Source organism: Momordica charantia (genome assembly GCF_013281855.1).
Source record: "Momordica charantia cultivar OHB3-1 chromosome 8 unlocalized genomic scaffold, Mcharantia_2.0 BLBB01000008.1, whole genome shotgun sequence".
Classification (NCBI taxonomy): Eukaryota; Viridiplantae; Streptophyta; class Magnoliopsida; order Cucurbitales; family Cucurbitaceae; genus Momordica; species Momordica charantia.
Window position 1 is genome coordinate 28060528 of NW_028275166.1, and position 13173 is coordinate 28073700.

The window sequence follows — 13173 nt, forward strand, 5'->3', positions numbered from 1 at the left end:
TCTAATTTTTTCTTTTTTTTCTTCTTTTTTCGTTTCGCTATAAAATTTCAGGAAAAAAAGGGAAATTAAAAAATTGAAAAATTGAAGGGAAAAAATGGTTATAAATAGTTTTTCTTTTTTGTAGTCAAATTTAAAACCGTGTTGATTTGTAGAGAGAGGAGAGAGAAAATCGTGGGGATTAAAGTTTGACCTTAGGGATTTGTAGGCATTGGTATGGTAGAGAGGGAAACATGGGGGGAGAAGTAGGGATAAGTGGATGCTAATTTTTTCAATTAATTAAATTTAAAATATACCCTTATATTTTCATTTTTAATTAATTAATATATCTTATCTTTTTTATTTTTTATTTTAATTTTAATTTTTTTTTGAGTTCTTAATGTGGGGGACAGGTTTATATTAGAGCTTTTAGTCCAAGAATTATGTTATTAAATTCGGTCGACCTATTGACATTTTACAAAAGAAAACTAATATCCTTTTTAATAATAAAAACATAAAAAAATATTTTTAAAGTAGACGGACTAAAATCAACCAAAGTTAAAAGTAATAACTAAAATAAATATTTTGGAGATATAAGAATCAAAATAAACCAAAACCACAAACATGAAGAACAAAGTAGTATTTAAACTATTTTTTATATTTATTTAAATTTGAGTTTGATTTAAATTTTATTATTTGTTGTTACGTTTAAAATACATATTTATTTTCTTTTATATAAATATCTTTCAGTTCTTGAATTTTGGCATACACAAACTTTTGTTTATTTATTTTATCCATATGTATCTATAGGGATAAACTGCTATAGATTTTTTAACAAACAAAAATCATAGACGAGTTGAGATATACATTAGCTTACCAGAAAACCATATCCTTGTTTAAAGTAACTCAATTTATACGAATATGTTAACTCTTATTTGAAGTTTGTTAGTAAAATTGGAGTCACATGTGAAGGCTACTATTCTATATTTTATTTTACAAAAGAAACGATAAAAAATGTCATATTATTTTGACTTGTTTATCTCTATAAATTAATGTAAAAAATCCTAAACTTATATCATATATTAAGTTTTTTTTTTCTTTTTAGTACAGTTTGTGAGGGTTGGAGATCGAACTCATAATTTTTTTCTAGAGACACATACAAATTACCGTTGAGTTATGTTCGCTTTGACATATCATATATATATATGTTAAGTTTTGTTAGAAGTTTGTTAGTTTAATCGAGAATGCACCACCATAAACTTAGCTCAGAGATAATTGACATCAGTATTTCACTAACGACATGATTTCGAATATCTCACCTTATATTAAAAGAAAAAGTTTGAAGATGCACATGCAAAGATTATTTTTTATATTTTATTTCATAGAAGAAGAAAAATGTCAAATACACCTTTTAACATTTTTTCATTAAAAATAAAGATACAGAAAAAAGAAATTTGGACGTTACCAAACGGGCCCTAAATTTCCATCCATATGTTAACATTTCTATCGACATTTCTATGTGTCCATGCCTTCGACATGAGAAATAAATTGACATTTTCATAGTATTGTAAAAAAAAAAACCGAAAAGATATTAAAAAATATCAATAAAACATTCCTAATTTAGATGTAATATTAATGTTAATAGTTTGAGGTTATTTAAAATATTTATTCGTTATTTTCATAATTTTAACATCCATATTTTCACGAATTTGAGACCGAACTTGTGATATTGCGGTCGTAATGCCCATCGCTGTGCTGTCATAAAAAAATAAGAAGAGAGAAGAAAAGGAATCCTAAATCATATTTATCTTAATTTGGGCCATATTTTAGTCGCGGAGCCCGGCCTCTGTCGTGCTCTTACATTCATATCCATATACTTCGCCACGTGGCCGATTCTCGAAACGAAGGCGTAATATTTTATTTTATTTTTTTCTGCAAAAATAAGGCGCAATATTTGCCATTCTCGGATCTTCGAACTGCGATTACAGTACAGTACGTTTTCGCGATACTTCCCGAAGGGACAGCACAGTCCCTTCTTCGCTTCCTACTTATAAAATCCCTGAATTCACTTCTCCGTTTGTAATCCAAAAGCAAAACTATCCGATTCCGATTCCGATTCCGATTCAGATTTCATCTCCGTCCCCGGCGAGACTGTCAGCGGAGAGGCTACTTTTTAGCAATGGCCTCCACCACTGCGCCGTTTTACGGAATTGGTCTTCGTTTTCCTTCGCATTCCAGTAGAAGCGCTCTCATTGTGAGGCCGCCGCTTGCGGTTTCCGTCCCTGCTAGACCTAAATCCATCGAAGCCTTCAGACCCTTGCTGTTGAGGAGGAATGGTGGGTTCCAGAGATTTGGGAGGAATTCGAGGCTTGTTGTGCGCTGTGATGCCTCTAGTGGAAGGGTCAGTTGTTTCCCTGATTATAGTTGGTTTATTTGTAGTAGTGATTTTTAAGTTTGATTTAATTCTCAGTGACTTCATAATTAGTTCAAACTTCTACCGACGCGTAATTCCTGAAGTAATTCTTCTCTTTACTGATTCCGTTTAGTTTTGCGACAGATCACGCAGCAAGAATTTACAGATATGGCTTGGCAAGCTATTGTTTCTTCTCCAGAAATAGCAAAGGAAAACAAGCATCAAATTGTGGAGACTGAACATTTGATGAAGACCTTACTGGAGCAGAAAAATGGGCTGGCTCGTCGGATATTTTCTAAGATTGGGGTTGACAACACTCGGCTTTTGGAGGCTACTGATAAATTCATCAAACGTCAACCAAAGGTAATTGAACCATGGAGTCAATTCTTATGTGTATATATTAGTCTTGGAGTTTACACATGTCCACAAACTTCAAACTTTTGGTCGAGATTTGCCATATGAATTTTAGTTTCTATATCCTAAAATATCTTGTGCCACAGTCGTTGGTGTTTTACACGAGTCTTTATTTACTGCACTAGGTTCTTGGCGAGTCAGCTGGTTCAATGTTGGGACGTGACTTGGAAGCACTGGTCCAGCGAGCCAGAGAATTCAAGAAAGAGTATGGGGACTCATTTGTGTCTGTGGAGCACTTGGTTCTTGGATTCGTTCAAGATCAACGCTTTGGGAAGCAATTGTTTAAAGATTTTCAAATATCTTTACAAACTTTGAAATCTGCAATAGAGTCCATTAGGGGGCGCCAATCTGTTATTGACCAAGGTGACACCTCTTATTTTTTTTAAAACTTCTTTTGAATACTTTTATGTGGTTGTGTTGTGCACATGTCGAATATCTTGGCTATTTGTTGGACCCGATGTTAGCCACAATAATATGCTAGAAGGAAATTTTCGGAAAATTGGCTGATGATTTCGAGCATAGTAAGCAATTAGTAAAGGAGAACTGATTGAAATTAGGGACCAGTTTTCAACCAGAAATTAACATTCCAGTATAGCTTGTTCCTTTTGGTTGGCAGTTGGCACATACTTTTATGCGGTTGTTGTTGTTCTTTTTGTCTTGTTGGAATGCATACAGTGAGAACTTAGACAACATATGTTTTACTAATGGTGTACTCATTCATAAAAAGGTTCCATAGATGCCCAGTTTCTCTCTGTTACCTGCCAGTATATCGGGAGCTTGTGCTGTTTATTGTGTGTATATTCAATTCTTAAGTAATCGTGGTTTCTTGCAGATCCTGAAGGCAAGTATGAATCACTAGAAAAATATGGAAAAGATCTGACAGCATTGGCTAAAGCTGGGAAGCTTGACCCTGTAATTGGAAGAGATGATGAGATCAGAAGGTGTATTCAGATTTTATCTAGAAGAACAAAGAACAATCCTGTGCTTATTGGTGAACCTGGTGTCGGGAAAACTGCTATTTCTGAAGGGTAAGTGCATTGTTTGGCATTGTACAGGATTTCTTTTAAATAAATAAGGCCGTGTAAAAGTCCCAGCCTGACTTTTGTATATTAACTATGTTGGTTACATTTCCAGTCTTGTTAACTACCCATACTTAAAAAAAAAAAAAAATAATAATAAAAAAAAGACTCCTATGGTTGTTTTCTGACTAACCAGTAAGCATTTGGTCCTTTGGGAATATTAACTGCATGAGACAATGACTGAGTAGTTAGCATTAATTGTCATTGGAATTTAGAATGTAATGAAAGGAAATTCAAGTATTAGTATCATTGAGAAGATTGAACATCTTGGCTTATGGCGAATTTGATGCTGTGCTGGCTTAATTTTCTACTCATAGAATTTTTGCGAGCAGATGCTTTTGACTTGGAGAGTGGTTTTGACTTGGTTACTTATTTATCTTATTTGTTGTCATCTCATATAAACAGGCTCGCTCAAAGAATTGTTCAAGGTGATGTACCTCAAGCTTTGATGAATAGGCGGGTATGTAAATGACATTTTCCTGCTCGCTCTCTCTCTGGCTCTGTCTCACATATTTTTTTCCTGATATGAAAGGAAGCTGGTGTTTCACTTTTGGTTTTGTGATTACTTTTGTTCCCCCATCCCCTTTCCTCCCAGGGAGGTGTTTTAGGATTCACAAGTCAGCACAATCTTCATAACTTACTCATTTCTTGCAGCTAATATCTCTTGATATGGGTGCTCTAATTGCTGGAGCAAAATATCGTGGAGAATTTGAGGATAGGCTCAAGGCTGTTCTGAAGGAAGTTACAGAATCAGATGGCCAGATTATCTTGTTCATTGATGAAATTCACACGGTAGTTGGAGCAGGTAGCATATCCGAACTTACATTCAGAAAATTGTAGCCTATTACTATCAATCACGTGTTGTTGGTGGTTGTTTCTCAATAACAATATGATGGAAACTCTTGTTTGACTGATGAGCTAATGGATTGGATTCTTACCTTAATAAGCTGCTGCTGATGTCTCTTTAGGTGCTACAAATGGTGCTATGGATGCGGGCAATCTATTGAAGCCCATGCTTGGTAGGGGTGAGCTGCGGTGTATTGGTGCCACAACATTGGATGAATATCGGAAGTATATCGAAAAGGATCCAGCATTGGAGCGTCGATTCCAGCAGGTTTATGTTGACCAGCCAACTGTGGAAGATACAATTTCTATCCTCCGTGGGCTTCGTGAAAGATATGAGCTGCATCACGGAGTTCGCATATCTGACAGTGCTCTTGTGGAAGCTGCTATTTTATCAGACCGTTATATAAGCGGACGGTTTCTACCTGACAAAGGTAAATATCCTTATGAGGAATGGAATGACTGATTTGGTTGATGGATTTTTTGCTAAATTATCATGGTAATTTCAAAATACAGCCATTGACCTCGTTGATGAAGCTGCTGCTAAGCTGAAAATGGAAATCACGTCGAAACCTACTGCTCTTGATGAGATCAATAGAGCAGTGCTGAAGCTCGAGATGGAGAGACTTTCTCTTACAAACGATACTGACAAAGCTTCTAGAGATAGGCTGAGTCGCCTCGAAGCTGAGTTGTCTCTTTTAAAGGAGAAGCAAGCCCAGCTGACTGAGCAGTGGGAGCACGAAAAGTCCGTCATGACTCGCCTTCAGTCGATCAAAGAGGAGGTATGTTGGTCATTACCTTTCGTGTTACAGACTTTTTAACACATTCAACCTATAATTTAGTCTTGTGATGGTTGGTTGGAAGACAACAATTTTCATGGTTCAAGAACAGAGTAGGAAGTAAATGCTTTAGGTTCTAGGAAATATACAATCTGGCATGAACTGACTACCATCCTGTGGAGCTGTTCTATTCGGATTATCATCTGCTCAGTAATTTTACGTTCATTCTTGCAGATCGATCGGGTAAATTTGGAGATCCAGCAAGCTGAAAGGGAGTACGATCTTAATCGTGCGGCTGAATTGAAGTATGGAAGCTTAAACTCATTGCAGCGCCAGCTTGCAGACGCAGAAAAGGAGTTAGATGAGTACATGAATTCTGGAAAGTCCATGTTGAGAGAGGAAGTGACTGGAAGTGATATTGCTGAAATTGTTAGCAAGTGGACCGGGATCCCAGTATCCAAGCTTCAACAATCCGAGAGGGAGAAGCTTCTACATTTGGAGGAAGAACTCCATAAACGTGTTGTGGGTCAAGACCCTGCAGTTAAATCGGTTGCTGATGCTATTCAAAGATCTCGAGCTGGCCTCTCGGATCCAAACCGTCCGATCGCTAGTTTCATGTTCATGGGCCCGACCGGTGTTGGAAAAACAGAACTAGCCAAGGCCCTTGCATCCTATTTATTCAACACAGAAGAGGCCCTTGTGCGAATCGATATGAGCGAGTACATGGAAAAGCACGCCGTCTCGAGGCTGATTGGAGCCCCACCTGGTTATGTAGGTTATGAGGAGGGTGGACAGTTAACAGAGACTGTTCGTAGAAGGCCTTACGCAGTTATTCTATTTGACGAGATTGAGAAGGCTCATTCTGATGTGTTCAATGTGTTCCTTCAAATTTTGGACGATGGGCGAGTAACCGACTCGCAAGGTCGGACTGTGAGCTTTACTAACACGGTTATCATCATGACCTCAAATGTGGGTTCACAGTATATTCTCAATTCAGATGATGATGCGTTGTCTAAGGAAATGGCATATGAATCCATAAAGCGACGGGTTCTGGAAGCTGCAAGATCAATCTTCCGGCCCGAGTTCATGAATAGGGTCGACGAATACATTGTTTTCCAGCCTCTGGATCGCGATCAAATCAGCAGTATCGTCCGATTACAGGTACTCCATGCTGACAACACTTTTTTTTTTCTTTTCCTTTAATAATCTGTACTGCATTGCTGGTGTCGGGACCGTTACCGTAATCGTACTCATACATTTCTTCCTGCATTAACCACATTTCTGATCTTTCTTAAACAGCTGCAACGAGTTCAAAAGAGAGTTGCAGACAAGAAGATGAAGATCGAGGTGAGCGATGCAGCAATTCAACTTCTGGGAAGTCTCGGGTACGACCCGAACTATGGCGCTAGGCCAGTGAAGCGTGTGATCCAGCAGAACGTGGAGAACGAAATTGCCAAGGGCATATTGAGAGGAGAGTTCAAGGATGAAGACACAATTCTAATAGACACAGAGGTATCAGCATTCTCTAATGGCCAACTTCCTCAGCAGAAACTTGTTTTCAGAAGAGTAGAGAACAAAGCTTCAGACAACACAAGTGCAGATAGCAGAGAAGCTTCTGCTCAGGTTCTATGAGAGTTTTGTATATATGCAAAATAGACCACTTAGAGTTAGGGCTAAGTTTTTATCAAATTTTCCATACCAAGATAATTGTTTTGTACCTTTTTTTTTAAAAATAGTTTTATAAATATCAAGAAATTAATATTTCGAAATTAAGTTTATAGACATCATTTTCAACTTTATTTTTCCCTACTTTTTGAAAATGTCTACAAAATCTAAACTAAAACTTGTTTTTGTTTTTGTCTATAATAGTCTTATAATTATCATATTTTCAAATACTTGTGGTTTTTTTTTTTAAATATTTAACATTCGTCTTTTAAAAGAAATCTTCATCATAGTGTAGTGATTAACAAAATAAAAAATTAACGTTGATAGAATATTATAAATTCTCTCTTTTGATTGTTTCATTGAAATTTGGTCTCCCTGCATTGTTTTAGTTTTGGATTGCTTCTCATGACTAACTCTTTCATTAGTGGTATTAATAATAGACATTAAGTAATATAATGTACATAGTTATTTGAGTACTGTACAATCAATCAGTACATTGGTAACCTTCTTGAAAATCACAATATATGCGACTAAACATTATAAGTTTGAAGTCCCAGTGTGTGTATATAAATAATATGACATTAACCTTTAATGTTTAAATGCGATCTTCGTTTAGTGATAATTGATATATATATATATATTATTATCGTTATATATTTCCAATCAAGAAGTTGTGAGTTCGATTTTTCAGGACAAATTAAAAGTTCATCAGAAAATTTAAAGGTTAAAAAAAAAAAGAGATTTAAACTTATATTGTAGTGGCATGTTTAAAAAAACAGGCTACTTTCGAAGGTATTTACAAAAAATGGAGTAGTTTTTTAAAGTATTTAAAAGAAAACTGATAATTTCGTTGATGCGGTCCACACCGACTTTAACTGATTTTGTGGACGAATCATATGGTAACACAGACCCAACACGCCACCTATGCCATAGGTGTGTCATGCTTGGTGAAAGATCCAAGTGCTAAAGTTTTGGACACGAAAATGGTTGAGTTTTCTGACTAGAGAATAAGATTAATGTTGAAAAGTTAGTACAATTTACCATCAATATTAACTTATGCATGTCATGTTAAAGTACGCGTATCCAACCAAAATGTCGTGAGTTTGAATCTTTATCCTCAAGTATTGTTGGATTTAAAAAAATGTTGACTTTATAAAAGAACTCATTTATTAAATCATGTTGCGATACTTGATGACTCTTCCTTCAATTGAATTGTTTCAAACACAAAGTTCCCTAATGTAGTAGATTGCCGCTTTAATTATTTTCAATAGTGGATGCGTCTTCTCCAAATATATGATAGAGTTCTCACACATAAAAATAACTCTCAGAATTACACTTATCAAATTACATAAAAATTTATTGAGAACAAAGCTCGAACAATTTAAGAGAACAAACAAACTTTGCTCTACACTTCTCAAATTGTTCATTCACTTGGTCATCTCCCACACCATTTTTAGCATTTGATAGTTTCTTCAAGAAATGACTGTAAGACGTGACACTCTGTTGGCGTCGCGTTTGATTTTTTTTAAAAAAATCAAGATATGACTTGTCTCTTAAAACGACCATCTAGACGTGCATTTGTGGTTGTCTCTTCAAGAAACATGTATCAACGTTAATTTTTTTAGAAAAGATAATAAAATATTAATTATATCACACATTGCAATTCATGTGCAATATTTAGAATCTTAAAGTAGAAATCATGTTCCAAGGATTATAATGGGAATACATGCTCAAGAATTGTCATTTCACCCCGTCTTTTGGCCTAAGAGCAATTAAACTACAAAGCATAAATATAAAAATAATGTTCCTTTTGATGTAGCATTTCTCATGCTACTTTGCCTAATTCTACAAGTTTGAGCTGTTAAATCTATAGTAAAAACTCATTATTCAAGAGTCTCCCACCTAGAAAGTTTCACAGATACATTCCTCCCACCACTCTTATAGACTATTGATGGAAATCTAAGATAAAAATCAAAGAAATCAAAGAGTCTATTATTGTTAATTGATCGACTAGTGTATCCTCAATGACAATCTTTTCTTCTATCTAGATATTCATGAAGATGAATAACAAATAGATGTAAGCTGTCTTAACTATACTAAAACTATGCCGAACTTGATTTACCAAGTTAAGTATTAGAATGTATTTGGTAGGCACCACACCAGCATTTGATACTTCTTATTTTTGTAAGTAATGCTCTTTGATATTATCTTCAAAGCTGTCACCTCACTTCCATTTTATCTAGGTTGATGTGTAATTAATTTACAAGTCATTCATCCAAAATTATACAATTATAATTATAATTATAATTATAATTTTTACTACGGAATCTTTTCATTACTATTTTTTTGAGTCTTTGGACAAATATGATTCAAGTTCCAACCAAGACCTTCCATTTACCAGAAAAGTAAAAAAAAAATCACACAATGAGCATAACGGTTGTCGTTTTCGGAAAGTTGACCAACCAATTACAGGAATGACACGTAAGACAGGGACAGAAATTCACATTCTCGTGGCATTTCAGGCTACGTGGACGTTTCTTATTGGTCGTTGATTTTTGGAATTGACTTAGCAGAGTGGTTCTAGATATTCCTCGCTATTGATTGTCCTTCGTCCATATTTTAAGACCCCAAAGGCAAAAGCCCGTCTTCTCCCTCTCTTACCCATCTTCGCGTCTGCGACAACACTTCATTCTTCTGCTTGACCAATTCCCCCGAGAGTGAGTTTCAAATTTCCCATGGCTTCTTTTTTCCTGTCCTTTCTTGTTAATTTCCGTTTTCCTTTCCATTTTGTTCTTCAGTTTTTGTTCGGGTTGAATGGGATGTGAACAAATTGACTGATTTTGTGCTTCCCTTTTTTCTGCATGCAGAGCGGGGATTTTCTAGGGTTTTGGCTGCTATGATCGTGATGGAGAGATAGGGTTTGTTGTTTGCCGCTGAGGTAAGACTTTTCGGGGTTTTGATTTCATTCTCTACACGATCTACGGACTTCGGATTTTGTGGGGGGTTTCTTCTTTTCTCCTGATATCTTGCCTGTTTTGAATTGAGTGAACAATTATTTTGGGTTTTGTTCGACTTAGGTGGGTATTACGTATTTCGTAGGATCTTATGGATCTGATATCTGAATGTTCTCTAATTAAAGAATCCTACTGGAGTTTGGGGTTTTATGTTACTGAGCAGGATCGTGTTTATGAGTTCAAGATTTTGTGTGCGTCAGTTGGGACATGATTAATCACTTTGATTTTTCAAGTCTAGCATTGATTTTATTTTCTTAGCCTTTGCTTGAGGCATGATAGTTGTTCTTACACTTCTTCTGTGTATTGATTTCTAAGATGTATGCAGTATACTGCTTTAGTACATTGGTGTGGGGGTTGTTGTTCGAAGCTTTGTTGTTTAACAATTTCTCATGCAATCTAATCCATTGGACAACCCGTGCCAGATTAACTAATAATTCCCAGATGCCCGTGGAGGTATGATTCTCACGAAGCAATATCGGTGTGTACATTCGGCGAGCTGCCTGTGCACAAAGGGACATCTTAGTGAGGATGCAATATTCCTAGTATTCCAACATTTGAACTGGAATCCGAAGTTGATTGCTACTATGTCCTGTGCATGCAAATGGTTTGATGATCTTGCCAAGCGGGTGCTATGGAAGGAGTTTTGCAGGACTAGAGCCCCAAAAATGATGCTGGATCTGCAGTCTAGTGGGAGTCACAGTGTTGATGGGAACTGGAGGGCACTTGGGAAGCTGCTTATTTTCTGCTCGGGATGTAAGAAGGGTGGTCTCTTCAATAACATTCAAATTCCTGGTCATTTTGTGTATAGAACCCGATTTTCAAGGACATCAGGCAAGAGTTTTCTGATGCCACAGTGCAGAACAGACATTTTATATGTATCTGATCCTTGTGAACATCTCGACCAAGGGGAAGAAGGAGATATTGGTTTTTTCCGGGGTGTTTTTAAGTCATTTTCAATGTCAAAGGTTAGACAAATGCTGATAAAAAGAGGAGCAGAGCTTCATCCAACAGAGGTGTGCCCTTATTGTAAGGCCAAGCTATGGAGCATGTTACAGGCTAAAATGATACCACAGAGTGCCAGCTGTAGATTGGGTGCTTATGAGGATTGCATCGACTACTATGTCTGCCTCAACGGACATATGCTTGGTATCTGCACCCTGTTACCCTTGTCCGATTCTGAAGAGACATCTGAGTTGGAGTGATAGCCAATCATCATACAAGAAAAGGTAACTTAAACGCATGTAACATTTGCATGTTTATCTGGAGAATCTTGTATGCACTTTAAAATTGAGCGATAACTCCCAAAACGCTCAAGTTTTTGAGTCAAATACATCTTGATTAAAATTTCCTTCTGCAACCATGTTGAGGAAAATGTTGGAATGGCATTATGTTTTAAGTTTGCATAGCTCTTCAAGATTGATTGAATCCTGACTAACGAAAATCTGAGTTTCTAGTGTCAAAACTAACTTCCTGTCACCTCCTATTGGGGTCTTAATTGGAGGAAAACATGCATTTGGAAATGTTATCTGACCAGTGGAATGGTTTCTTTGATAAGCCTCTGGTGCGTTTTTATGTACACCAGAAGGAAGAAAGAACCACACGTGGAGCGGCTGAATTACTTCCTAAGAACGGGTGAGAGTATTTTTCAGTATTTTAGTGCATGGAAGTGTAGTAGGAGTGAGTGAGAATGCACAGGAGAGAGGAGGGCCTACCATGAGAGCTAGTTTTGCCATAGTCGAATTGTAAAGAAAAGACAATCAGGTGGGGGTTGGTTTATACAAAGTTTCTTTGCCCTCAATATCATTCAATTGGAGTCAAGTTTCTCGTTTTTTTCCACTTCGTCTTCTGGAAACTATTGTATCTGAGAAGCGTTGTTCTTGAACAGGTCGATGAATATGGCAGCTCAGTCAACCCTGGATCTCAGGTAGATTGGATGAACTTGGCCTCTTGTCCGTTCAACTTTTCTTCGGTGGAATTGGTTTCATCCAGAATTCTGCAGCTTAGAGTTTCCTGGCCAAATGTTCCATGGTGAAGCCAGTAGCTTTAGAAGCTTTAGCTGACCAGATTTTTGTCAAAACAAAAAAGAGCATCCTTTTTACTTGAAAGGTTGTGTGTGAACCATGTAATTTTCCATGTAAATTAACCTCTGATCTCTATACATGATATGGTGATGATGACTGCAATGCCAATGATTATATAGCTTTGTGTTTGTTAGATGGTGAGATTAATTGCTTTATATAATGGCTCTCCTCAAGTGGAAGCATTGCAAGGCAGAGATCAAAGTCTGGTGATCATGTTGACTGCTTTTGCTTTTTTTTGCAGGTACTAGTCAAAGTTTGTTCTTATTTATTTATTTATTTATCTTTTTTTTAATAATATATATGAGTGTTTTCGAGGTGCACCGAGGGCGCGATATTATATATGAGTGTTTCTGTTTATTATAAAAAAAAAACTGTTTCGGTTTCTTAAAAATTTATTTATAAATTTTGGAAACAACAAAGCAAAGGTCGTTTTGGAAACATTTTTTTGGTTTCTAGAACACCAAACAGGCTTTAGGTTTCTTGTTTTTGTTGTAGTTGTTTTAAGTTTTTTTTCCAAAACCTAAATAATAACGTTATTTTAGGTGTGAATTGGTTTGTTGGGTTGTGTGTGTGTTTTTTTTATTTTTAATTTTTAATTATCGTGACGGGGAGTTAGGATCAAAATTAAATGGACGGATGCGTTTAAGATACAAAATGAAAAAGATAATATGAAAACCTTAAATGAAGAGTTAGGATTAAAACTAAATGGACGGTTAACATTAAAGATATATATATAATTAAAAAAATACACATATATGCATAATTTCGGGTTGGGTTAACCCGATTTTTTACAGGTTGAGCCCGAGACCCAACCCAGCTTGATCGGGTTGGGAAAATCACAACTCAACCTAACCCAACCCGAGGCTTCATCTAACCCAACCCAAATCTAGGTTCGTCGGATTGTCAGGT

At 36.3% G+C, this 13173-nt stretch overlaps 2 protein-coding genes across 4 annotated transcripts; both read left to right on the plus strand.

Annotated features, from left to right (window-relative positions):
* The first annotated feature begins 1924 nt into the window (after positions 1-1924).
* CLPB3 (casein lytic proteinase B3) lies at positions 1925-7277 on the plus strand. The gene is made up of 10 exons (XM_022288792.2): positions 1925-2377; positions 2534-2752; positions 2929-3166; positions 3636-3831; positions 4288-4342; positions 4537-4687; positions 4851-5159; positions 5242-5507; positions 5739-6665; positions 6804-7277. The coding sequence occupies exons 1-10, from the start codon at positions 2156-2158 to the stop codon at positions 7134-7136; spliced, it is 2916 nt and encodes a 971-aa protein (XP_022144484.1). The 5' UTR covers positions 1925-2155; the 3' UTR covers positions 7137-7277.
* A 2488-nt stretch (positions 7278-9765) lies between these two features.
* On the plus strand, positions 9766-12397 carry LOC111014183 (EID1-like F-box protein 2). Of its 3 annotated transcripts, none has more exons than XR_015793237.1 (5): positions 9766-9886; positions 10037-10107; positions 10606-11409; positions 11739-11815; positions 12069-12397. XR_015793237.1 is itself a non-coding variant. In XM_022288824.2 (4 exons), exon 3 carries the CDS (start codon positions 10639-10641, stop codon positions 11383-11385), a length of 747 nt encoding a protein of 248 aa, XP_022144516.1. In that variant the 5' UTR covers positions 9766-9886; positions 10037-10107; positions 10606-10638; the 3' UTR covers positions 11386-11409; positions 12069-12397. The 3 variants fall into 3 exon arrangements, 1 of the variants encoding a protein (XP_022144516.1); XR_015793238.1 differs by having other exon boundaries at positions 11766-11815; XM_022288824.2 differs by lacking the exon at positions 11739-11815.
* The last annotated feature ends 776 nt before the right edge of the window (positions 12398-13173 follow it).